General features: G+C 46.5%; 1 protein-coding gene across 2 annotated transcripts in view; it reads left to right on the top strand.

The window, feature by feature from the left end:
- SNRPB2 (small nuclear ribonucleoprotein polypeptide B2) overlaps positions 1-19,977 on the top strand; it is a 42,457-nt gene extending 22,480 nt beyond the window's left edge. For both annotated transcript variants that reach the window (XM_063918522.1, XM_063918523.1), the window contains exons 4-7: positions 2,718-2,858; positions 4,882-4,923; positions 18,307-18,395; positions 19,658-19,977. In XM_063918522.1, coding sequence (XP_063774592.1) covers positions 2,718-2,858; positions 4,882-4,923; positions 18,307-18,395; positions 19,658-19,817 — 432 coding nt within the window. In that variant the 3' untranslated portion in view covers positions 19,818-19,977. The remainder of the gene's footprint in view (positions 1-2,717; positions 2,859-4,881; positions 4,924-18,306; positions 18,396-19,657) is intronic.
- Positions 19,978-27,625: the final 7,648 nt, after the last annotated feature.

Genomic DNA, 27,625 nt, shown 5'->3' with positions numbered 1-27,625 from the left:
AATTAGGGTCCATTAAGGTTCAAATTTCGGCCCTGTCGATTTTCTTCCAAAAAGAACTGGCTTCAGTGCCTGAAGTCCAGACGTTTGTCAAAGGGGTACTGCATATACAGCCTCCTTTTGTGCCCCCGGTGGCACCTTGGGATCTCAATGTGGTTTTGGGGTTCCTAAAATCACATTGGTTTGAACCACTCACCACTGTGGAATTAAAATATCTCACATGGAAGGTGGTAATGCTGTTAGCCCTGGCTTCAGCCAGGCGTGTCTCAGAATTGGCGGCTTTATCTTATAAAAGCCCTTACCTGATTTTTCACACGGATAGGGCAGAATTGAGGACTCGTCCTCAATTTCTCCCAAAGGTGGTTTCAGCGTTTCACGTGAACCAGCCTATTGTGGTGCCTGCGGCTACTAGGGACTTGGAGGACTCCAAGTTACTGGACGTAGTCAGGGCCCTGAAAATATATATTTCCAGGACGGCTGGAGTCAGGAAATCTGACTCGCTATTTATCCTGTATGCACCCAACAAGCTGGGTGCTCCTGCTTCTAAGCAGACGATTGCTCGTTGGATTTGTAGTACAATTCAGCTTGCACATTCTGTGGTAGGCCTGCCACAGCCAAAATCTGTAAAAGCCCATTCCACACGGAAAGTGGGCTCATCTTGGGCGGCTGCCCGAGGGGTCTCGGCTTTACAACTTTGCCGAGCAGCTACTTGGTCAGGGGCAAACACGTTTGCTAAATTCTACAAATTTGATACCCTGGCTGAGGAGGACCTGGAGTTTTCTCATTCGGTGCTGCAGAGTCATCCGCACTCTCCCGCCCGTTTGGGAGCTTTGGTATAATCCCCATGGTCCTTACGGAGTCCCAGCATCCACTTAGGACGTTAGAGAAAATAAGAATTTACTTACCGATGATTCTATTTCTCATAGTCCGTAGTGGATGCTGGGCGCCCATCCCAAGTGCGGATTGTCTGCAATACTTGTATATAGTTATTGTTACAAAATTCGGGTTATTATTGTTGTGAGCCATCTTTTCAGAGGCTCCTTCGTTTATCATACTGTTAACTGGGTTCAGATCGCAGGTTGTACGGTGTGATTGGTGTGGCTGGTATGAGTCTTACCCGGGATTCAATATCCTTCCTTATTATGTACGCTCGTCCGGGCACAGTATCCTAACTGAGGCTTGGAGGAGGGTCATAGGGGGAGGAGCCAGTGCACACCAGCTAGTTCAAGCTTTTACTTTTGTGCCCAGTCTCCTGCGGAGCCGCTATTCCCCATGGTCCTTACGGAGTCCCAGCATCCACTACGGACTATGAGAAATAGAATTATCGGTAAGTAAATTCTTATTTTTAGGTACTTTTTATGGAATATGCAATAAATGTTCCGTAATGTTTCCCGTAGCTTATTACATATCAGGGGTTAACAAGTAATGTTAATTTGCAGTTCTAATATTACAGAGCAAAATGTATTGCTACTGAACTCCTAGGTCCTTATCATGGGGGTGTATCGTTGGGTCGTCATGAGTTAAAAAATAAATTAAAAAAAATTGCTGTTTTCTTCGTAAAGTGACGGGGAACCCCAATTAGTGCACCGTGCCCCTTTGCATAGCTCACTTTGCTCGCCATGCTTCCGGCAAGGTGCCACACTCTGCTACCACTGCACTCGGCACAGGTTAGTATTCGCTATTCGCAATCGTAGTCCACGTGGATTGTAAAGTATTAAAAAGTAAAAAAACAAGTCATGTTGACCTTTTGATGTGTCGACCTAATGCAGTAGTGGTCGACCTAAAGACCGGATACCCCTTATCATATTAGAATAGGAGTCCTTTAACAGTCTAAACTTTGTGGAGATTTGGAATGCCCAGCATAATGTACAGGTTACATTTACTGTATACTACACAGATGTTACCCGCTGGTTCGTGGCTTTCCTGTCTATTCTCTCCTGCTTATGTGGCCTTGGCAGCATAAAGTGGCTGAGCAGCCAGTGTCTTTAGTGTGGCGGGGAATTCGCTAAATAAGTCCATTCCAGGGGTTCAGTGTTTAGCGATGGCTGCAAGTTGCCGGCATTTACTGTCTCCCCGGCAGCTCGTGGTTACAGTCTGAACAGATTTTCCTTTGCAGGCGGTAGCGGTACACAGAAATATCTGCAATATTGCTCTACTTTAATTATCACAATGGACACATTTGTGCTTATCGCCAAGTATTGAATCACTCCCTATAAGTATGATGTCACACTTTTAAACAGGTTATTTTCATGAATGTTGATAGCCATTAACACCAGTAACAGCTACTGAAATCCATGCATTTGTACACGTGTAGGGTTTATAGATGTGGAGTTGTTGCCCATAGCAACTGTCAGATTCTACTTATCACTTATCTAGCACCTTCTAGAACAGTGATGGCTAGCCTTGACACTCCAGCTGTTGTTGAACTACACATCCCAGGATGCCCTTCTACAGTTTTACTATTTGGCCTTGCTAAAACTGATGCAGGGCATGCTGGGATGTGTAGTTCAACAACAACTGGAGTGTCAAGGTTAGCCATCACTGTTCTAGAAGATACTAGCTAGAATCTGGTTGCTATGGGCAACATCTTCACTTCTATAATCCCACACTTAAGTAAATATTCCTGTGTGTCTGAAAACAAATTTGGCGTGACTGTTATCCTTCCAGAAAGGATGTGCAGTAGGCTAGTCTCCTGTTGTAACACATGGTGTCTCCTGCAGCGCATTCAGTATGCAAAGACTGACTCTGATGTGATATCTAAGATGCGGGGAACATTTGCCGACAAAGAGAAGAAGAAAGAGAAGAAAAAAAATAAAGCTCAAGAACAGGCCGTTAATGCAGCGAATAAAAAGCCTGCACAGGTGAGTGACGGGAATCTGTAATGATGCGGATGTAAATCTGCTGCTGTACTAGTGTTAGCTGTTATTTAGCACTCCGTAGGACTCCTTTACTAACACTGGGTTCAGTGACAAGATGTGCAGTAAACTATAGCAGCCTAGCAGCTGATTCATTGTATATTGGTTACTGTGGCTCCGTACAAATTTTGCAAATATGTGTGCGGTTAGTAAATGAGCCCCAAAGTCTGACTAGCAGTGTTTTTAATTCCAGTTATTCTTACAATTCAGAGGCTATCCTTTACAGTCCTCATGTATGCCCATCAGGTCATGTTTTCTATCTTCAAAATAGATTACATCTCCTACACAAGATTACAGAAATCCTGAAAACATGACCTGGAGCTGACATCAGTTATATAATGGGCATTGCCCACCTGGTAGATTCATCCCTGCTGTGCTGGTTTTCTATTGGATAATAGTACAGCATTCTTTTTCTATATAGCAACATGCAGCATATACTTTACAAAAACTTATAGTTCCTAAGATATTGTGCCTGATTTAGAGTTACATAAAATGTTTGCACATTTGCCCCTAGATAAACTAATTTGTGATACAAGGGTTGCAAAAGCAGTTCCCTTTCCCCATGCAGGTAACGTATTGGCTGCTTTTGCTTATAGCACACAAAAAAAACACAAAAATGGAAATAGAAGAGTCTGCGGTGGATAGCATTGCCTAATGCAGCATCACTTGTGGGTCAGCTTTGTTTTTACCCTGCTATTAAGAGTTCTACAAGCATGAGTACCCTCCAAACTCTTAAGGGATAGATTCCAATTGCCACGGACTATATTGAGCTACTTTTTGCTATCCAGTTAGAAATCCATGTTCTATTAGTGGAGAAATAGCAGATTTAGTTTGCACCTCCAGACTAGGTGATGACCATGGAGAAAGTTCTTCTTTTTCCGTAACAATGTCAAGTCACAGTGCAGTACCGGTGTGGATTGATTTATCGACTGTAGGAAGATGGTCAGTAGGTCGACACCAGATATCTGACAGTGTCTTAGGTCGACCGTTTGAAAAAGATGATTTTTTTTTTGTTTGTTATTCTAGCCTAACCCTCCCCGAAGTGCCTAAACCTAACTCACCCTAAAAATCATGGAAAACCAGGTGTCAACCTGTTTCCTCTAACTTTTTTTGGGGGTGCCAACTTTCTTTTTGATGGGAGTAGGGAATTGTCTCCCCCCACCCCCCCCCCCCCCTTTTTTTTTTTTTGCGACAACTCTTTAAACCTGTCAACCTAATATCCTTGTTGACTTTTTATCTCTCAGCCTACTATCTGGATGCCCTCTGGTACAACCCCCCCAATGTCTAATAATAGATTTACAGGTGCTTATATAGTAAAATGTGTCCAGTTCCTAATTTTATTCATGCACGTTTTTCAAAAAGGCAGCAAAATGGGTTTAATTACCTGGGGCATGTATGTTATGTTGTATTGCTGGAAAATGGATTTTTGATCTTGCAGATAGGAATTGCAAACGTTTTTTGCTGGTTAAGGATGATTTCCTCCTCCATGCACGTCACATAGTTTGCACATTAAGGTGTGACAGGTCAGTGACTTGGTGTTTTCAATTGAAAGGTTCAAGCTGTTGTGTGTTGTTTTTGTTTTTTGTATGGTAAAGCAAAATCTTGCAACTTGCTCTGAATTTATTTCATTGAGTTCGCGTCTGAATAAATTGCATCTGCCCCTGTAGATGCCCACTTGTTTTTAGACTTGTAGTATTTAAAACATGGTTTTGTTAAGGTGCAAAGTTGCACCTTCTTTCTGATTTACCACTAACTCTCGGAATCTCTATACTTGCTCCAGGTGAGTCTGTTATTTTTTTTTATACCAATATTAAGAAATATTTATGAGAATAGTAGTGTGCATAATATTAATTTGTAAGCAAATGTCATTGTGTTAATTGCTATTGCTTTGCATTCCTTCAGCACCTGTAAACTGGGTCTTATTTTATACCCTGGTTTGTGTGCTAATATATCCCTGTTCTATTTTCAGGAAACGGATAATGCATCACCGGGAGGGGCGCAGAACCAACAGGTAACGCAGCATCAAGTGTCACACTGAACTCTTTTAATCTTTCACATAACTATCTCAAAGAAAACTACTTCCCTTCTGCTTAACTGGATTTAAAAAAAAAAATAAACTAAATAGAAAAAATAAAAAAAAAAATCCTATACACGTAATAGATCTTGTGAGAAAGCAAGCTGCAGTGCTTCAAGTCTTTCTTTATAGGCCTACGTAATCAGAAACTTCCCTCGCTGATTCTTCCAGTGGGCCTTCATGGGTACAGTGGATAAGACACTATTGCATACGTAATCGATGGAATGCTGCCTTACAGCAAACATGTCTGCCTGCTAAGTGTTTCTCTGCAGTTATTTTCAGTAGCATAAAGGTGCATACACGGCCCGATTTTGACTGTGATTTCCCTTGAACTCCCCCAGAGCCCAGAAGCACCAATATTGTCTATACGCATGGGGGGTAATTCAAATTTGTTAGCAGTTGGGCAAAACTATGTGCACTGCAGGTGGGGCAGATATAACATGTGCAGAGAGAGTTAGATTTGGGTCGGTTATTTTGTTTCTGTGCACGGTCAATACTGGCTGCTTTATTTTTACACTGCAATTTAGATTTCAGTTTGAACACACCCACCCAAATCTAACTCTCTCTGCTCCCCCTGCAGTGCACATAGTTTTGGCCAACTGCTAACAAATTTGCTGCTGTGATCAACTCTGAATTAGGCCCATGGTGTGATTTTGACTATGGACGTTTTTGACTATACTTTGTACTAGATTGTACACAATATAGTCAAAATTGCCTATTTTTTTTCTTGCGATACTGACCCCATGGGACTGCGCATTGGTATCGCAAGCTGTCTACACATGGTGCAATATGTGTTAACTTTGACTGTATAGTCAAAATCGCAAGAATACATTGCACCGTGTGTATGCACCTTAAGTCTTTACTGTGCAAGTTCCATTGCTTAAATTGTGACCCAATGTAAAACCTTGCTCTCAGAATAATGGTCAAATTTCCCCATATCTGTGGTACATGTGATTGAGCATCTTCTATTTAAAATCAGGGGTTCTCAGCCTCATCCCCTAAGTTTTCCCAACAGGTCATCTTCTGGGGATTTCTGTCTAGAAGCAGGTGATTACTGACCCAGCAACATAGATTAACTCTCCTGTGCGTGATTAAAGAGACCCACAAAACATGACATATTGGTAGTAGTTGATGACTGGAGTTGGGAACGCACGGTTTAAACCATGGCACCCATCTGGCTGCTGCTTTAGTGTAATGTGTCAAGATGAGAGGCACGCTATCTCAACTACGGGTGAGGTCCGTCAGTCTCCATGAAGGAAACTCAGAGTAGTCATAACCTGGGACAAAGCTTAGGTTTTTTTTAACTGCCCATGTACACAGAGTAGTGTCTGAGTCGGCTGGAATAGCCAGGGATTGTAGCTGCGTTCAGCTCTCATTGACCAGGCTCCGTGCACATGGCTGTAATCCTGGAGAAGGCATTAATACTAGCAGGCTCCTGAGAGGGGACTAGGATATTTGCCCTATTCACATTAGTAACTTTGTGGGCTACTTACGCAGACAGCCTGTAATGTTATATTATGAGACTTCAGTTAAAAAGCCTAGGAACTTTGCTAACTGCACAATTGATACAGTACCATATTCATACAATAATTTTAAATGATGACAGTGCTTCTTTGTATCAAATATAGTACTTTACTGACCTGTACAACCGTTTCTTTATCATTATATGGACTTGAGGCTTTCCTGGAGACTTATTGCCTGTTACACTGATTTCTTATTAAGTAACTAGACACATTTAATTAGCCATGTATTTCCTACTAGCTATTTTACCCGTTATTCGCACGGGAGTTTCTGTATTTTCTCTGACGTCCTAGTGGATGCTGGGATCTCCGAAAGGACCATGGGGAATAGCGGCTCCGCAGGAGACTGGGCACAACTAAAGAAAGCTTTTAGGTCACCTGGTGTGCACTGGCTCCTCCCACTATGACCCTCCTCCAAGCCTCAGTTAGATTTTGTGCCCGGCCGAGGTTGGATGCACACTAGGGGCTCTCCTGAGCTTCTAAAAAGAAAGTATATAATTAGGTTTTCTCTAACGTCCTAGTGGATGCTGGGGACTCCGTCAGGACCATGGGGAATAGCGGCTCCGCAGGAGACAGGGCACAAAAGCAAGCTTTTAGGATCACATGGTGTGTACTGGCTCCTCCCCCCATGACCCTCCTCCAAGCCTCAGTTAGGTTTTTGTGCCCGGCCGAGAAGGGTGCAATCTAGGTGGCTCTCTTAAAGAGTTACTTAGAAAAAGTTTTTAGGTTCTTTATTTTCAGTGAGTCCTGCTGGCAACAGGCTCACTGCATCGAGGGACTTAGGGGAGAGATTTTCAACTCACCTGCGTGCAGGATGGATTGGATTCTTAGGCTACTGGACATAGCTCCAGAGGGAGTTGGAACACAGGGCTCGCCCTGGGGTTCGTCCCGGAGCCGCGCCGCCGACCCCCCTTGCAGACGCTGCAGATGAAGAGGTCCGGAACCAGGCGGCAGAAGACTCTCAGTCTTCATCAGGTAGCGCACAGCACTGCAGCTGTGCGCCATTGTTGTCAGCACACTTCACACAGCGGTCACGGAGGGTGCAGGGCGCTGGGGGGGGGCGCCCTGGGCAGCAATGTATAATACCTGTATGGCGAAAAATACATCACATATAGCCCTTGAGGCTATATGGATGTATTTAACCCCTGCCAGATATCTAAAACTCCAGAGAAGAAGCCCGCCGAAAAGGGGGCGGGGCCTATTCTCCTCAGCACACAGCGCCATTTTCCCTCACAGAAAGGCTGGTGGGAAGGCTCCCATGCTCTCCCCTGCACTGCACTACAGAAACAGGGTTAAAACAGAGAGGGGGGGCACTGATTTGGCGATATGTATATATATTAAAATGCTATAAGGGAGGAACACTTATATAAAGGTTGTCCCTGGATAATTATAGCGTTTTGGTGTGTGCTGGCAAACTCTCCCTCTGTCTCCCCAAAGGGCTAGTGGGTCCTGTCCTCTATCAGAGCATTCCCTATGTGTGTGCTGTATGTCGGTACGTGTGTGTCGACATGTATGAGGAAAATATTGGTGAGGAGGCGGAGCAAATTGCCTGTAATGGTGATGTCACTCTCTAGGGAGTCGACACCGGAATGGATGGCTTATTTATGGAAATTACGTGACAATGTCAACACGCTGCAAGCCGGTTGACGACATGAGAGGGCCGGCGAACAAATTAGTATCTGTCCAGGCGTCTCAAACACCGTCAGGGGCTGTAAAATGCCCATTTACCTCAGTCGGTCGACACAGACCCAGACACGGACACTGATTTCAGTGTCGACGGTGAAGAAACAAACGTATTTTCTTTTAGGGCCACACGTTAAGGGCAATGAAGGAGGTGTTACATATTTCTGATACTCCAAGTACCACAAAAAAGGGTATTATGTGTGAGGTGAAAAAACTACCTGTAGTTTTTCCTGAATCAGATAAATTAAATGAAGTGTGTGATGATGCGTGGGTTTCCCCCGATAGAAAATTATTGGCGGTATACCCTTTCCCGCCAGAAGTTAAGGCGCGGTGGGAAACACCCCTCAGGGTGGATAAGGCGCTCACACGCTTATCAGAACAAGTGGCGGTACCATCTACGGATAGGGCCGTACTTAAGGAGCCAGCTGATAGGAGGCTGAAAAATATCCTAAAAAGTATACACACACATGCTGGTGTTATACTGCGACCAGCGATCGCCTCAGCCTGGATGTGCAGAGCTGAGGTGGCTTGGTCGGATTCCCTGACTAAAAATATTGATACCTTTGACAGGGACAGTATTTTATTGACTATAGAGCATTTAAAGGATGCATTTCTATATATGCGAGATGCGCAGAGGGATATTTGCACTCTGGCATCAAGAGTAAATGCGATGTCCATATCTGCAAGAAGATGTTTATGGACACGACAGTGGTCAGGTGATGCAGATTCCAAACGGCACAAAGATGTATTGCCGTATAAAGGGGAGGAGTTATTTGGGGTCGGTCCATGGGACCTGGTGGCCAGGGCAACTGCTGGAAAATCCACCGTTTTTTACCCTAAGTCACATCTCTGCAGAAAAAGACACCGTCTTTTCAGCCTCAGTCCTTTCGTCCCTATAAGAGTCTTATCTGCCCAGGGATAGAGGTAAGGGAAGAAGACTGCAGCAGGCAGCCCATTCCCAGGAACAGAAGCCCTCCACCGCTTCTACCAAGTTCTCAGCATGACGCTGGGACCGTACAGGACCCCTGGATCCTACAAGTAGTATCCAAGGGGTACAGATTGGAATGTCGAGAGGTTTCCCCCCTCGCAGGTTCCTGTAGTCTGCTGTACCAATGTCTCCCTCCGACAGGGAGGCAGTATTGAAAACAATTCACAAGCTGTATTCCCAGCAGGTGATAATAAAATTACCCCTCCGACAACAAGGAAAGGGGTATTACTCCACACTATATGGTGGTACTGAAGGCTAGGTGAGACCTATTCTAAATCTGAAAAATTTGAACACTTACAAGGGTTCAAATCCAGATGGAGTCACTCAGAGCAGTGATAGCAAAGAACAAGGGGACTATATGGTGTCCCGGGACATCAGGGATGCTTACCTCCATGTCCCAAAATTTGCCTTTTCTCACCAAGGGTACCTCAGGTTCGTGGTACAGAACTGTCACTATCAGTTTCAAGACGATGCCGTTGGATTGTCCAAGGCACCCCGGGTCCTTACCAAGGTAATGACCGAAAGGAGGATTCGTCTTCAAAGAAAATGGACGACCTCCTGATAAGAACAAGGTCCAGAGAACAGTTGGAGGTCGGAGTAGCACTATCTCAAGTAGTTCTACGACAGCACGGGTGGATTCTAAATATTCCAAAACCGCAGTTGTTCCGACGACACGTCTGCTGGTCCTAGGGATGATTCTGGACACAGTCCAGGAAAAGGTGTTTCTCCCAGAGGAGAAAGCCAGGGAGTTATCCGAGCTAATCGGGATCCTCCTAAAACCAGGAAAAGTGTCAGTGCATCATTGCACAAGAGTCCTGGTAAAAATGGTGGCTTATTACGAAGCGCTTCCATTCGGCAGATTTCACGCAAGAACTCCTTCAGTGGGTTCTGCTGGACAAATGGTCCGGATCGCATCTTCAGATGCATCAGCGGATAACCCTATATCCAAGGACAAGGGTGTCTCTCCTGTGGTGATTACAGAGTGCTCATCTTCTAGAGGGCCGCAGATTCGGCATTCAGGATTGGATGCTCGTGACCACGGAGGCCAGCCTGAGAGGCTGGGGAGCAGTCACACAAGGAGTGTGATCAAGTCTGGAGAATTCTCTCCACATAAATATACTGGAGCTAAGAGCAAATTTATAATGCTCTAAGCTTAGCAAGACCTCTGCTTCAAGGTCAGCCGGTATTGATCCAGTGGGATAACATCACGGCAGTCGCCCACGTAAACAGAAAGGGCGGCACAAGAAGCAGGAGGGCAGTGGCAAAACTGCAAGGATTTTTCGCTAGGCGGAAAATCATGTGATAGCACTGTCAGCAGTGTTCATTCCGGGAGTGGACGACTGGAAAGCAGACTTCCTCAGCAGGCACGACCTCCACCCGGGAGAGTGGGAACTTCATCGGGAAGTTTTCCGCATGATTGTGAACCGTTGGGAAAGACCAAAGGTGGACATGATGGCGTCCCGCCCGAACAAAAAATGGGACAGGTATTGCGCCAGGTCACGAGACCTTCAGGCGATAGCTGTGGACGTCCTGGTAACACCGTGGGTGTAACAGTCGGTGTATGTGTTCCCTCCTCTGCTTCTCATAACCAAGGTATTGAGAATTATAAGACATAGAGGAGTAATAACTATACTCGTGGCTCCGGATTGGCCAAGAGGGACTTGGTAACCGGAACTTCAAGAGATGCTCACAGAGGACTAATGGCCTCGGGAGCTAAGAAGGGATTTGCTTTCAGCAAGTACCATGTCTGTTCCAAGAGGAACCGTGGCATCGGCCTTTAAGAAAGGACCTGCTCCAGCAGGGACCTTGTCTGTTCCAAGACTTACCGCGACTGCGTTTGACGGCATGGCGGTTTGAACGCCGGATCCTAAGGGAAAAGGCATTCCGGAAGAGGTCATACCTACCTGGTCAAAGCCAGGAAGGAAGTGACCGCACAACGTTATCACCACATGTGGTAAAAATATGTTGCGTGGGTGAGGCCAGGAAGGCCCCACGAAAAAATTTCAACTAGGTCGATTTCTGCACTTCCTGCAAACAGGAGTGTCTATGAGCCTCAAATTGGGGTCCATTAAGGTTCAAGTTTCGGCCCTATAGATTTTCTTCCAGAAAGAATTGGCTTCAGTTCCTGAAGTCCAGACGTTTGTCAAGGGAGTATTGCATATACAGCCCTTGTGTGCCTCCAGTGGCACCGTGGGATCTCAACGTAGTGTTGGGATTCCTCAAATCATATTGGTTTGAACCACTCAAATCTGTGGATTTGAAATATCTCACATGGAAAGTGACCATGCTGTTGGCCCTGGCCTCGGCCAGGCGATTGTCAAAATTGGCGGCTTTGTCTTACAAAAGCCCATATTTGATTTTCCATTCGGACAGGGCAGAACTGCGGACTCGTCCCCAGTTTCTTCCTAAGGTGGTGTCAGCGTTTCACCTGAAACAACCTATTGTGGTGCCTGCGGCTACTAGGGACTTGGAGGACTCCAAGTTGCTAGACGTTGTCAGGGCCCTGATATATATATATATATATATATATATATATATATATATATATATATATATATATATATATATATATAATTCCAGGACGGCTGGAGTCAGAAAGTCTGACTTGCTGTTTATATTGTAGGCACCCAAAAAGCTGGGTGCTCCTGCTTCTAAGCAGACTATTGCTCGTTGGATTTGTAGTACAATTCAGCTTGCACATTCTGTGGCAGGCCTGCCACAGCCAAAATCTGTAAATGCCCATTCCACAAGGAAGGTGGGCTCATCTTGGGCGGCTGCCCGAGGGGTCTCGGCTTTACAACTTTGCCGAGCAGCTACTTGGTCAGGGGCAAACACGTTTGCTAAATTCTACAAATTTGATACCCTGGCTGAGGAGGACCTGGAGTTCTCTCATTCGGTGCTGCAGAGTCATCCGCACTCTCCCGCCCGTTTGGGAGCTTTGGTATAATCCCCATGGTCCTGACGGAGTCCCCAGCATCCACTAGGACGTTAGAGAAAATAAGATTTTACTTACCGATAATTCTATTTCTCATAGTCCGTAGTGGATGCTGGGCGCCCATCCCAAGTGCGGATTGTCTGCATTACTTGTACATAGTTATTGTTACAAAAAAATCGGGTTATTATTGTTGTGAGCCATCTTTTTTAGAGGCTACTTCTTTGTTATCATACTGTTAACTGGGTTCAAATCACAAGTTGTACGGTGTGATTGGTGTGGCTGGTATGAGTCTTACCCGGGATTCAAGATCCTTCCTTATTGTGTACGCTCGTCCGGGCACAGTACCTAACTGAGGCTTGGAGGAGGGTCATGGGGGGAGGAGCCAGTACACACCATGTGATCCTAAAAGCTTGCTTTTGTGCCCTGTCTCCTGCGGAGCCGCTATTCCCCATGGTCCTGACGGAGTCCCCAGCATCCACTACGGACTATGAGAAATAGATTTATCGGTAAGTAAAATCTTATTTTTTATTTTACAGTGAGACCTGCTGGCAACAGGCTCACTGCAGCGAGGGACTAAGGGGAGAAGAAGCGAACCTACCTGCTTGCAGCTAGCTTGGGCTTCTTAGGCTACTGGACACCATTAGCTCCAGAGGGATCGACCGCATGGAACTGGCCTTGGTGTTCGGTCCCGGAGCCGCGCCGCCGTCCCCCTTACAGAGCCAGAAGCAAGAAGAGGTCCGGAAAATCGGCGGCAGAAGACCTCAGACTTCACCAAGGTAGCGCACAGCACTGCAGCTGTGCGCCATTGCTCCTCATACACACTTCACACTCCAGTCACTGAGGGTGCAGGGCGCTTGGGGGGGGGCACCCTGAGCAGCAATAAAAACACCTTGGCTGGCAAAAATACCACAATATATAGCCCCAGAGGCTATATATGTGATAATTACCCCTGCCAGAATCCATAAAAAAGCGGGAGAATAGTCCGCGAAAAAGGGGCGGAGCTATCTCATTCAGCACACTGGCGCCATTTCTCCCTCACAGCTCCGCTGGAAGGAAGCTCCCTGGCTCTCCCCTGCAGTCTACACTACAGAAAAGGGTAAAAAAGAGAGGGGGGGGGGGGGGGGGGGGCACTAAATTTAGGCGCAGTATATATAACAGCAGCTATAGGGGACATAATTCAGTTAGTCCCTGCATTATATAGCGCTCTGGTGTGTGCTGGCATACTCTCACTCTGTCTCCCCAAAGGGCTTTTGTTGGTCCTGTCCTGTTAGAGCATTCCCTGTGTGTGTGCGGTGTGCCGGTACGGCTGTGTCGACATGTTTGATGAGGATAATGATGTGGAGGCGGAGCAGATGCCTATAGAAGGGATGTCACCCCCTGCGGGGCAGACACCTGAGTGGATGGACTTATGGAAGGAATTGCGTGCACTTGTCGACTCCTTACACAAAAAATTTGACGACATGCCAAATGCGGGACAGCCGGCTTCTCAGCTCGTGCCTGTCCAGGCGTCTCAAAGGCCATCGGGGGCTCTAAAATGCCCGCTACCTCAGATGGCAGACGCGGATGTCGACACGGATACTGACACCAGTGTCGACGACGATGAGTCTAGTCTAATGTCCACTAAGGCCATTCGTTGCATGATTGAAGCAATGAAAGAGGTGTTACAAATTTCTGATATAAACCCAGGTACCACTAAAAAGGGTATTATGTTTGGGGAGAAAAAACTACCCGTAGTTTTTCCCCCATCAGAAGAATTAAATGAAGTGTGTGAAGAAGCGTGGGCTTTCCCTGATAAAAGATTGGTAATCTCTAAGAAGTTACTAATGGCGTTCCCTTTCCCGCCAGAGGATAGGTCACGTTGGGAGACACCCCCTAGGGTGGTTAAAGCGCTCACACGTTTGTCTAAAAAGGTGGCACTACCGTCTCCGGATACGGCCGCCCTCAAGGAACCTGCTGATAGAAAGCAGGAGGCGATCCTGAAGTCTGTATATACACACTCAGGCATTATACTTAGACCAGCTATTGCGTCAGCATGGATGTGCAGTGCTGCCGCTGCGTGGTCAGATTCCCTGTCAGAAAATATTGACACCCTAGACAGGGACACTATTCTGCTAACCATAGAGCATATAAAAGACTCAGTCTTATACATGAGAGATGCACAGAGGGAGATCTGCCGGCTGGCATCTAAAATAAGTGCATTGTCCATTTCTGCTAGGAGAGGCTTATGGACTCGCCAGTGGACAGGGGATGCAGATTCAAAAAGGCACATGGAAGTTTTGCCTTATAAGGGTGAGGAGTTATTTGGGGATGGTCTCTCGGACCTAGTTTCCACAGCTACTGCTGGGAAGTCAGCATTTTTACCCCATGTTCCCTCACAGCCTAAAAAGGCGCCGTTTTATCAGGTACAGTCCTTTCGGACTCAGAAAAACAGGCGTCGAAAAGGCGGGTCCTTTCTGTCCAGAGGCAGAGGTAGGGGAAAAAGGCTGCAACAAACAGCAGGTTCCCAGGAGCAAAAGTCCTCCCCCGCTTCTTCCAAGTCCGCCGCATGACGGTGGGGCTCCACAGGCAGAGCCAGGTACGGTGGGGGGCCGCCTCAAAAATTTCAGCGATCAGTGGGCTCGCTCACAGGTGGATCCCTGGATCCTGCAAATAGTATCTCAAGGGTACAAACTGGAATTCGAGGCGTCTCCACCCCACCGGTTCCTAAAATCTGCCTTGCCGATTACTCCTTCAGACAGGGAGGCTGTGCTAGCGGCAATTCACAAGCTGTATTCCCAGCAGGTGATAATCAAGGTGCCCCTACTTCAACAAGGACGGGGTTACTATTCCACACTGTTTGTGGTACCGAAACCAGACGGTTCGGTGAGACCCATTTTAAATTTGAAATCCTTGAACACATACATAAAACAATTCAAGTTCAAGATGGAATCGCTCAGGGCGGTTATTGCAAGCCTGGACGAGGGGGATTACATGGTATCCCTGGACATCAAGGATGCTTACCTGCATGTCCCCATTTACTATCCTCACCAGGAGTACCTCAGATTTGTGGTACAGGATTGCCATTACCAATTCCAGACGCTGCCGTTTGGACTCTCCACGGCACCGAGGGTGTTTACCAAGGTAATGGCGGAAATGATGATACTCCTTCGAAGAAAGGGAGTTTTAATTATCCCGTACTTGGACGATCTCCTAATAAAGGCGAGGTCCAAGGAGCAGTTGTTGGTGGGAGTAGCACTACCTCAGGAGGTGCTACACCAGCACGGTTGGATTCTGAATATTCCAAAATCACAGCTGGTTCCGACAACACGTCTACTGTTCCTGGGTATGATTCTGGATACAGTCCAGAAAAAAGTGTTTCTCCCGGAGGAGAAAGCCAAGGAGCTGTCATCTCTAGTCAGAGACCTCCTGAAACCAAAACAGGTATCGGTGCATCACTGCACGCAGGTCCTGGGAAAGATGGTGGCTTCTTACGAAGCAATTCCTTTCGGCAGGTTCCATGCCAGAATCTTTCAGTGGGACCTGTTGGACCAATGGTCCGGATCGCATCTTCAGATGCATCGCCTAATAACCCTGTCTCCAAGAACCAGGGTGTTTCTGCTGTGGTGGCTGCAGAGTGCTCATCTTCTAGAGGGCCGCAGATTCGGCATACAGGACTGGGTCCTGGTGACCACGGATGCCAGCCTTCGAGGCTGGGGGGCAGTCACACAGGGAAGAAACTTCCAAGGACTATGGTCGAGTCAGGAGACTTCCCTACACATAAATATTCTGGAACTAAGGGCCATTTACAATGCCCTAAGTCAGGCAAAATCCCTGCTTCTACACCAGCCGGTACTGATCCAGTCAGACAACATCACGGCAGTCGCCCATGTAAATCGACAGGGCGGCACAAGAAGCAGGATGGCAATGGCAGAAGCCACAAGGATTCTCCGATGGGCGGAAAATCACGTACTAGCACTGTCAGCAGTGTTCATTCCGGGAGTGGACAACTGGGAAGCAGACTTTCTCAGCAGGCACGACCTCCACCCGGGAGAGTGGGGACTTCATCCAGAAGTCTTCACGCTGATTGTAAATCGATGGGAACGGCCACAGGTGGACATGATGGCGTCCCGCCTAAACAAAAAACTAGAGAGATATTGCGCCAGGTCAAGGGACCCTCAGGCGATAGCTGTGGACGCTCTAGTGATACCGTGAGTGTACCAGTCAGTTTGTGTTCCCTCCTCTGCCTCTCATACCAAGGGTACTGAGAATAATAAGAAAACGAGGAGCAAGAACAATACTCGTGGTTCCTGATTGGCCGAGACGAGCGTGGTACCCGGAACTTCAAGAAATGATGTCAGAGGACCCATGGCCTCTGCCGCTCAGACAGGACCTGCTGCAGCTGGGGCCCTGTCTGTTCCAAGACTTACCGCGGCTGCGTTTGACGGCATGGCGGTTGAACGCCGGATCCTGAAGGAAAAGGCATTCCGGAGGAAGTAATTCCTACACTGATTAAAGCCAGGAAAGATGTAACTGCAAAGCATTATCACCGCATATGGCGGAAATATGTTGCTTGGTGTGAGGCCAAAAAGGCCCCAATAGAGGAATTTCAACTAGGTCGTTTTCTGCATTTCCTACAAGCAGGAGTGACTATGGGCCTGAAATTAGGCTCCATTAAGGTACAGATCTCGGCTCTGTCGATTTTCTTCCAGAAAGAACTAGCTTCACTACCTGAAGTTCAGACGTTTGTTAAAGGAGTGCTGCATATTCAGCCCCCGTTTGTGCCTCCAGTGGCACCTTGGGATCTCAACGTGGTGTTGAGTTTCTTAAAATCACATTGGTTTGTGCCACTTAAAACCGTGGATCTAAAATATCTCACGTGGAAAGTGGTCATGTTATTGGCCTTGGCTTCAGCCAGGCGTGTGTCAGAATTGGCAGCTTTGTCATGTAAAAGCCCTTATCTGATTTTCCATATGGATAGGGCGGAATTGAGGACTCGTCCTCAGTTTCTCCCTAAGGTGGTATCAGCTTTTCACTTGAACCAACCTATTGTGGTGCCTGCGGCTATTAGGGACTTGGAGGATTCCAAGTTACTGGACGTAGTCAGGGCCTTGAAAATTTATGTTTCCAGGACGGCTAGAGTCAGGAAAACTGACTCGCTATTTATCCTGTATGCACCCAACAAACTGGGTGCTCCTGCTTCTAAGCAGACTATTGCTCGCTGGATTTGTAGCACAATTCAGCTGGCGCATTCTGCGGCTGGACTGCCGCATCCTAAATCAGAAAAAGCCCATTCCACAAGGAAGGTGGGCTCATCTTGGGCGGCTGCCCGAGGGGTCTCGGCTTTACAACTTTGCCGAGCTGCTACTTGGTCAGGGGCAAACACGTTTGCAAAATTCTACAAATTTGATACCCTGGCTGAGGAGGACCTTAAGTTCTCTCATTCGGTGCTGCAGAGTCATCCGCGCACTCCCGCCCGTTTGGGAGCTTTGGTATAATCCCCATGGTCCTTTCGGAGTGCCCAGCATCCACTAGGACGTCAGAGAAAATAAGATTTTACTCACCGGTAAATCTATTTCTCGTAGTCCGTAGTGGATGCTGAGCGCCCATCCCAAGTGCGGATTGTCTGCAATACTTGTACATAGTTATTGTTAACTAAAGGGTTATTGTTGAGCCATCTGTTGAGAGGCTCAGTTGTTTTCATACTGTTAAACTGGGTATAGTTTCACGAGTTATACGGTGTGATTGGTGTGGCTGGTAGGAGTCTTACCCGGGATTCAAAATCCTTCCTTATTATGTCAGCTCGTCCGGGCACAGTGTCCTAACTGAGGCTTGGAGGAGGGTCATAGTGGGAGGAGCCAGTGCACACCAGGTGACCTAAAAGCTTTCTTTAGTTGTGCCCAGTCTCCTGCGGAGCCGCTATTCCCCATGGTCCTTTCGGAGTGCACAGCATCCACTACGGACTACGAGAAATAGATTTACCGGTGAGTAAAATCTTAATTTTACAGTTGTGAATACAAATTAGTTTTTTTTTGTTTTATTTGTTCTTGTAGTGCTAGTATTTGTCCAGCATCCCCTTTGTGCCACAACCTCACCCTTAAGTGCCACTATTACTGTTAGCCCCCTGTATCACCAATAGTTAGTGACACAGAATTACAGTACTTGTTATTACAATTGTGTTTTCAATTGCGTTTCTTTTTACCTTGCAATAAAACTAGGTGCCAGACAACCCGCCAAATTACATCCTTTTCTTGAATAATCTACCAGAGGAAACCAATGAAATGATGCTTTCCATGTTGTTTAACCAGTAAGTATTATACAGTTTATTTCAGACATATTAATTTCCTATTTTATTCAGTTGTCCGATTAATAAAATATAAAATGTGATCAGCCCTGCAGAATGAGATGGATGTATCGCTGTTGCATATTACATGAATATCTTAGATCAGTAATGAGTGGATGTAGAGTACCTAGAATTAGGGGCAGATGTATTAACCTGGAGAGGGCTTAAGGAAGTGATAAACCAGTGATATATGCAAGGTGATAAACACACCAGCCAATCAGCTCCCATATGTAAGTTAACAGTTAGGAGCTGATTGGCTGGTGCATTATCACCTTGCACTTAACACTGGTTTATCACTTCCTTATGCCTTCTCCAGGTTAATACATCTACCCCTTAGAGAGATGCTCAGTATAGCTCTCACATACTCGTGTTATTGGGGCCTATGCAATATAGTTTAGGTTAAGTTTGGAATTCAGCCTCCAAGAAGCAGATTCAGTTACCACCAATGCCCGCAGCTGATCAGTTACTTTGCAGATTCCATGTATGGGTACACCTAACATGCGTTAACACGTAGCTGTCATGTTAGGTTTCAGGAACTATGGAATTGCCCCCAGAGGGCGCACTTAACGGAAAGTTTTCTTTACAGATGCAGAGGCTGCAAGGAAAAAAAATCAGCATTAAGTGCACTCTCTGGGACTTACCTTGCAGGGTAGCGGGCAGCAATTTAATAGCTCGGGGCAGAGCTGCAGCCATGCAGTAAGTCCCACGGCTTATTGAATCTGCCACCAAGTGTATTTGGCTTTCCAGTTGTTCTAAGACTTGTGTAAAGTTGATGGTTTTCATTTGAGTAAACAAAATTAAATATACACTACCTAAATGTAGTTTTCATTCCTGGAAACAGAGGAAATGTATAGCACACATGCTTATCGTGCTTGTATCAATCAGTCGAGTAACAAAGTGATGACAGTGTCGGGATAGTGCATCAATAATGGGTACACAAGAGAGCGTTCCATTGAATCTCATTGGTTTGCGGATCTGACATCACCTGACCTTGTTGACTGAAGTTGGAAACTAGATCACATCACCACTTTAATCCGTTGAATGAATGTGCGATTACTTTGTATTACTAATGCTTGCTATGAGACAGATTCAGCAGATCTAGCAATACAAAATGTAATTTTGTACTGAGTTATGTCTTCCTTTGCTACTACTGTATAATCTAAGTTACTGCTGTATTTGATTGCTTCCAAATTATGTAATTATTATTTAATGTTTCTTTCCCTCAGGTTCCCTGGCTTCAAAGAAGTGCGTCTGGTTCCTGGAAGACACGATATTTCTTTTGTAGAATTTGAGAATGAGAACCAGGCAGGCTCTGCGCGTGATGCACTTCAAGGATTTAAGATTACGCCGTCTCACGCTATGAAGATTACATATGCTAAAAAGTAAAACATTTGGGATTACTGGATTTATTTATGACTTTGTATTGTTGGAAGAACTTACAGTGCCTGGTGCAACATTCGATTATAGTGGAATTACAGGTTCTGTATGTGCTGTAATTCACACTGATGCTAGTTTTGTACAAATAAATGTTTTTGTTTCTTTTAAAGTGTTTTATATGTCTGTTACTTGTAGTTACTTACTACTGTAGTACAACATGGTGACTCCAAGTGAGTTGGGTTATGACAAGCAAATGTCATTTTGTGTCAAAAACTCCTAAGGGTTATTAGTTCATATGAAATGACTGGTATTAGTGTTTCATCTCCCTTGCATTATGCCCCCAAATTCAAAATGATTTCAAGTGGCAGTGCCAATGCTGTTTTGCCAATTCCGGCAGCTAACTTTACACAGTTGTGCCCATTTTTACAGGTAAATTTATGGTTTTCTGTGCCTTGATGGCTGGGATGGAACATTTGTACCTATTGATAGGAGCTGACAGTTTGTTTTTTCTCTTGCTGAGCAGAATCTAGGTGCATGAAATGGCTTACTTGGCCGCTTATCTGTAAAAATTGGGTTATGGGGGGAATTCAGTTACCTGCTGTCAGTGACCGCAGGTAACTGTAGGCGCCAGGACTATTCAGTTATCCATGAGAAACCGGCCGAGCCGCCGCTTATCCGGGATTTTCTCATGCCTGAAGCAGGGGAAATAAGTCCCCGAAAACAGGTGTGTTTTAGGGAGAGAATGTATTTTTTTCAGGCTGCCAAATTGGATAGTCCAAAGAAAAAAGAATACAGAAGAAACATTGCAAAAAAAATAAGAATTTACTTACCGATAATTCTATTTCTCGTAGTCCGTAGTGGATGCTGGGGACTCCGTAAGGACCATGGGGATAGCGGCGGCTCCGCAGGAGACTGGGCACAAAAGTAAAGCTTTAGAACTACCTGGTGTGCACTGGCTCCTCCCCCTATGACCCTCCTCCAAGCCTCAGGATACTGTGCCCGGACGAGCGTACACAATAAGGAAGGATTTTGAATCCCGGGTAAGACTCATACCAGCCACACCAATCACACCATATAACTTGTGATCTAAACCCAGTTAACAGCATGATAACAGAGGAGCCTCTAGAAAAGATGGCTCACTACAGCAATAACCAGATTTTTTGGTAACAATAACTATGTACCAGTATTGCAGACAATCCGCACTTGGGATGGGCGCCCAGCATCCACTACGGACTACGAGAAATAGAATTATCGGTAAGTAAATTCTTATTTTCTCTAACGTCCTAAGTGGATGCTGGGGACTCCGTAAGGACCATGGGGATTATACCAAAGCTCCCAAACGGGCGGGAGAGTGCGGATGACTCTGCAGCACCAATGAGAGAACTCCAGGTCCTCCTCAGCCAGGGTATCAAATTTGTAGAATTTTACAAACGTATTTGCTCCTGACCAAGTAGCTGCTCGGCAAAGCTGTAAAGCCGAGACCCCTCGGGCAGCCGCCCAAGATGAGCCCACCTTCCTTGTGGAATGGGCTTTTACAGATTTTGGCTGTGGCAGGCCTGCCACAGAATGTGCAAGCTGAATTGTACTACAAATCCAACGAGCAATAGTCTGCTTAGAAGCAGGAGCACCCAGCTTGTTGGGTGCATACAGAATAAACAACGAGTCAGATTTTCTGACTCCAGCCGTCCTGGAAACCTATATTTCCAGGGCTCTGACAACGTCTAGCAACTTGGAGTCCTCCAAGTCCCTAGTAGCCGCAGGCACCACATTCAGGGCCAACAGCATGACCACTTTCCATGTGAGATATTTTAACTCCACATATTTAAGTGGTTCAAACCAATGTGACTTTTGGAACCCAAAAACTACATTTAGATCCCAAGGTGCCACTGGAGGCACAAAAGGAGGCTGTATATACAGTACCCCTTTCACAAACGTCTGAACTTCAGGGACTGAAGCTAGTTCTTTTTGGAAGAAAATTGACAGGGCCGAAATTTGAACCTTAATGGACTCCCATTTCAGGCCCATAGACACTCCTGTTTGCAGGAAATGTAGGAATCGACCTAGTTGAAAAATTCCTCCGTCGGGGCCTTACTGGCCTCGCACCACGCAACATATTTTCGCCAAATGCGGTGATAATGTTTTGCGGTTATATCTTTCCTGGCTTTGATCAGGATAGGAATGACTTCATCCGGAATGCCTTTCTCCTTCAGGATCCAGCGTTCAACCGCCATGCCGTCAAACGCAGCCGCGGTAAGTCTTGGAACAGACAGGGTCCTTGCTGGAGCAGGTCCCTTCTTAGAGGTAGAGGCCACGGATCCTCCGTGAGCATCTCTTGAAGTTCCGGTTACCAAGTCCTTCTTGGCCAATCCGGAGCCACGGATATAGTGCTTACTCCTCTCCATCTTATAATTCTCAGTACCTTGGGTATGAGAGGCAAAGGAGGGAACACATACACTGACTGGTACACCCACTGTGTTACCAGAGCGTCCACAGCTATGCCTGAGGGTCCCTTGACCTGGCGCAATACTTGTCGAGTTTTATAAACATGTGGAAGACTTCTGGGTGAAGTCCCCACTCTCCCGGGTGGAGGTCGTGTCTGCTGAGGAAGTCTGCTTCCCAGTTGTCCACTCTCGGAATGAATACTGCTGACAGTGCTATCACATGATTTTCCGCCCAGCGAAGAATCCTTGCAGCTTCTGCCATTGCCCCCCTGCTTCTTGTGTCACCCTGTCTGTTTACGTGGGTGACTGCCGTGATGTTGTCCGAATGGATCAACTCCGGGTGACCTTGAAGCAGAGGTCTTGCTGAGCTTAGAGCATTGTAAATGGCCCTTAGCTTCAGGATATTTATGTGAAGTGATGTCTCCAGGCTTGACCATAAGCTCTGGAAATTCCTTCCCTGTGTGACTGCTCCCCAGCCTCGCAGGCTGGCATCCGTGGTCACCAGGACCCAGTCCTGAATGTGCGGCCCTCTAGAAGATGAGCACTCTGCAACCACCACAGGAGAGACACCCTTGTGCTTGGTGACAGGGTTATCCGCTGATGCATCTGAAGATGCGACCCGGACCATTTGTCCAGCAGGTCCCACTGGAAAGTTCTCGCGTGGAATCTGCCGAATGGGATTGCTTCGTAGGAAGCCACCATTTTTCCCAGAACCATTTCATTGATGTACTGAGACTTGGCTCGGTTATAGGAGGTTCCCGACTAGCTCGGATAACTCCCTGACTTTCTCCTCCGGGAGAAACACCTTTTTCTGGACTGTGTCCAGGATCATCCCTAGGAACAGAAGACGAGTCGTCGGAATCAGCTGCGATTTTGGAATATTGAGAATCCAATCGTGCTGCCGCAACACTACCTGAGATAGTGCTACACCGACCTCCAACTGTTCCCTGGATCTTACCCTTATCAGGGAATCGTCCAAGTAAGGGATAACTAAAATTCCCTTCCTTCGAAGGAGTATCATCATTTCGGCCATTACCTTGGTAAAGACCCCGGGGTGCCGTGGACCATCCATACGGCAGCGTCTGAAACTGATAGTGACAGTTCTGTACCATAAACCTGAGGTACCCTTGGTGAGAAGGGTAAATTGGGACATGAAGGTAAGCATCCTTGATGTCCCGAGACATCATGTAGTCCCCTTCTTCCAGGTTCGCAATCACTGCTCTGAGTGACTCAATCTTGAATTTGAACCTCCGTATGTAAGTGTTCAAGATTTTAGATTTAGAATCGGTCTCACCGAGCCGTCCGGCTTCGGTACCACAACAGTGTGGAATAATACCCCGTTCCCTGTTGCAGGAGGGGTACCTTGATTATCACCTGCTGGGAATACAGCTTGTGAATGGCTTCCAAAACTGCCTTCCTGTCAGAAGGAGACATCGGTAAAGCCGACTTTAGGAAACGGTGAGGGGGAGACGTCTCGAATTCCAATTTGTACCCCTGAGATATCACCTGAAGGATCCAGGGGTCTACTTGTGAGTGAGCCCACTGCGCGCTGAAATTCATTGAGATGGGCCCCCACCGTGCCTGATTCTGCTTGTAAAGCCCCAGCGTCATACTGAGGGCTTCTGTTCCTGGGAACTGGCTGATTTCTGCAGCCTTTTTCCTCTCCCTCTGTCACGGGGCAGAAATGAGGAACCTTTTGCCCGCTTGCAAACGAAAATACTGCGCCTGATAATACGGCGTCTTCTTATGTTGAGAGGCGACCTGGGGTACAAACGTGGATTTCCCAGCTGTTGCCGTGGCCACCAGGTCTGAAAGACCGACCCCAAATAACTCCTCCCCTTAATAAGGCAATACTTCCAAATGCCGTTTGGAATCCGCATCACCTGACCACTGTCGTTTCCATAACCCTCTACTGGCAGAAATGGACAACGCACTTAGACTTGATGCCAGTCGGCAAATATTCCGCTGTGCATCACGCATATATAGAAATGCATCTTTTAAATGCTCTATAGGCAATAATATACTGTCCCTATCTAGGGTATCAATATTTTCAGTCAGGGAATCCGACCACGCCAACCCAGCACTGCACATCCAGGCTGAGGCGATTGCTGGTCGCAGTATAACACCAGTATGTGTGTAAATACATTTTAGGATACCCTCCTGCTTTCTATCAGCAGGATCCTTAAGGGCGGCCATCTCAGGAGAGGGTAGAGCCCTTGTTCTTACAAGCGTGTGAGCGCTTTATCCACCCTAGGGGGTGTTTCCCAACGCACCCTAACCTCTGGCGGGAAAGGATATAATGCCAATAACATTTTAGAAATTATCAGTTGTTATCGGGGGAAACCCACGCATCATCACACACCTCATTTAATTTCTCAGATTCAGGAAAACTACAGGTAGTTTTTCCTCACCGAACATAATACCCCTTTTTGGTGGTACTCGTATTATCAGAAATGTGTAAAACATTTTTCATTGCCTCAATCATGTAACGTGTGGCCCTACTGGAAGTCACATTTGTCTCTTCACCATCGACACTGGAGTCAGTATCCGTGTCGGCGTCTATATCTGCCATCTGAGGTAACAGGCGCTTTAGAGCCCCTGACGGCCTATGAGACGTCTGGACAGGCACAAGCTGAGTAGCCGGCTGTCTCATGTCAACCACTGTCTTTTATACAGAGCTGACACTGTCACGTAATTCCCTCCAACAGTTCATCCACTCAGGTGTCGACCCCCTAGGGGGTGACATCACTATTACAGGCAATCTGCTCCGTCTCCACATCATTTTTCTCCTCATACATGTCGACACAAACGTACCGACACACAGCACACACACAGGGAATGCTCTGATAGAGGACAGGACCCACTAGCCCTTTGGGGAGACAGAGGGAGAGTTTGCCAGCACACACCAGAGCGCTATATATATATATATATATACAGGGATAACCTTATAAGTGTTTTTCCCCTTATAGCTGCTGTATTTTTAATACTGCGCCTAATTAGTGCCCCCCTCTCTTTTTTAACCCTTTCTGTAGTGTAGTGACTGCAGGGGAGAGCCAGGGAGCTTCCCTCCAACGGAGCTGTGAGGGAAAATGGCGCCAGTGTGCTGAGGAGATAGGCTCCGCCCCCTTCTCGGCGGCCTTATCTCCCGTTTTTCTGTGTATTCTGGCAGGGGTTAAATTCATCCATATAGCCCAGGAGCTATATGTGATGAATTTTTTTACCATCCAAGGTGTTTTTATTGCGTCTCAGGGCGCCCCCCCCAGCGCCCTGCACCCTCAGTGACCGGAGTGTGAAGTGTGCTGAGAGCAATGGCGCACAGCTGCAGTGCTGTGCGCTACCTTGTTGAAGACAGGACGTCTTCTGCCGCCGATTTTCCGGACCTCTTCTGTCTTCTGGCTCTGTAAGGGGGCCGGCGGCGCGGCTCTGGGACCTATCCATGGCTGGGCCTGTGATCGGTCCCTCTGGAGCTAATGTCCAGTAGCCTAAGAAGCCCAATCCACTCTGCACGCAGGTGAGTTCGCTTCTTCTCCCCTTAGTCCCTCGATGCAGTGAGCCTGTTGCCAGCAGGTCTCACTGAACATAAAAAACCTAAAACTAAACTTTTCATTAAGCAGCTCAGGAGAGCCACCTAGTGTGCACCCTTCTCGTTCGGGCACAAAAATCTAACTGAGGCTTGGAGGAGGGTCATAGGGGGAGGAGCCAGTGCACACCAGGTAGTTCTAAAGCTTTGCTTTTGTGCCCAGTCTCCTGCGGAGCCGCCGCTATCCCCATGGTCCTTACGGAGTCCCCAGCATCCACTTAGGACGTTAGAGAAAAGTCTGTTTTTCGCTCCTGATGTTCTCTTCTAATAGTATTACAGGGCACGATTATTGAAATGGGGTAAGGGTAGATTAAAAGCAGGTTTAAAGTAGGCTTGCCATAATATTCCTTTTATCCCGGACAACTATGATTTGGACAGGTTCTGTTGCTTGTTAAAACCAGGTGAATTGGAGGACTTAATTTCGCCAGCCACGGAACCTGTGTAATTCATACATGTCCTGGATTAAAGGTATATTATGGCAAGCCTAGTTTAAGAGAACACACATCTCATGTTTCCTACAGCATTTTTTTGCCCTTGAAAGGAATTTACTATTCCACATACAGTACTCTGAGGTGCAGAGACTGCCAATTTGGAGTGGAAGAACTTGACTGTCCTGCACAGAGCCCTGACCTCCACTCCATCGAACACCTTTTGGATGAAATGAAACGCAGAATGTGATCCAGGCTTTATCACCAAACATCCATGCCTGCCTTCACTAATGCTAGTGGCTCAATGGATGTAGATCTCCACAGCCATATTCCAACATCTAGTGCAGAGATTTTCAACCTTTTACAACTCGCTGCACACTGAACAAGATTTAAATATTTTCAAGGCACATTCAAATATAATGGTGATGCATGGTGCAGTTGAGTGTCCTAGGAAACCATGTTCTCCAATAGGTAACGACTGAGCCACATCTGAGAAAGCCAGAAGAGCCCAACACTGCCCAGGCCCAAAATTAGAACTGGCTCTGCAACCACTAAACCCACCAGTAATGATCGTTCCAGGGCATCGGTAGCGGCAAAACACTGACAGTCCTGGCTGTCCTCCTATTGCGGCACACCTGGAGACTGCTCAGGGCACACTAGTGTGCCACGGCACAGTGGTTGAAAAACACTGATCTAGTGGAAACCCTTCACAGAACGGTGGGGGTTGATATAACACCAGTGAGGGACAAACTACACATTAACACCAATCCAAAAATACTGAACAGTTTGACGAGTACATATGGGTGGTAGGACCTGTTGTCCACTTCTGCACATGTAGTGTGTTTGGCAAATTCCAGCTGAACTTTAATAAGTGCACTTCAGCCGATTGTAATAAAAACCTTAAACCACCCAAAAGCGTAATAAAGACAGACCTGATGTCCCCTCAATCTCATGGATAACATGAATGAAGCTGGCTTGAGCAGTATTTTAGGATATTGATTGTGATCTAACTTTAGTCCCCATAAGTGATGTTATGCAGTTTACAGCGTGCACATTTTCAGGTGGTTTCCTAAACCTGCACAAGTAGGTGCATCTCCTATTATAGTGACAGTGGGGCAGATGTATTAAGCCTGGAGAAGTGATAAAGCAGTGATAAATGCAAGGTGAGAACGCACCAGCCAATCAACTCCAATATGTAAATTGACAGGAGCTGATTGGCTGGTGTGTTATCTATCACCTTGCATTTACCACTGCTTTATCACTTCTCCAGGCTTAATACATCTGCCCCAGTGTGCCTTTATAATGTAGATTTGTTCTGTGGAGCCAGCATCTTACACAGTCCTCTATCCATTTTGCAATAATAAGACT

The sequence above is a fragment of the Pseudophryne corroboree genome, chromosome 4 (assembly GCF_028390025.1).
Source record: "Pseudophryne corroboree isolate aPseCor3 chromosome 4, aPseCor3.hap2, whole genome shotgun sequence".
In the NCBI taxonomy this organism is placed as follows: Eukaryota; Metazoa; Chordata; class Amphibia; order Anura; family Myobatrachidae; genus Pseudophryne; species Pseudophryne corroboree.
Note: the sequence above shows the minus strand (reverse complement) of the source record. Positions and strands in the feature narration are given on the sequence as shown.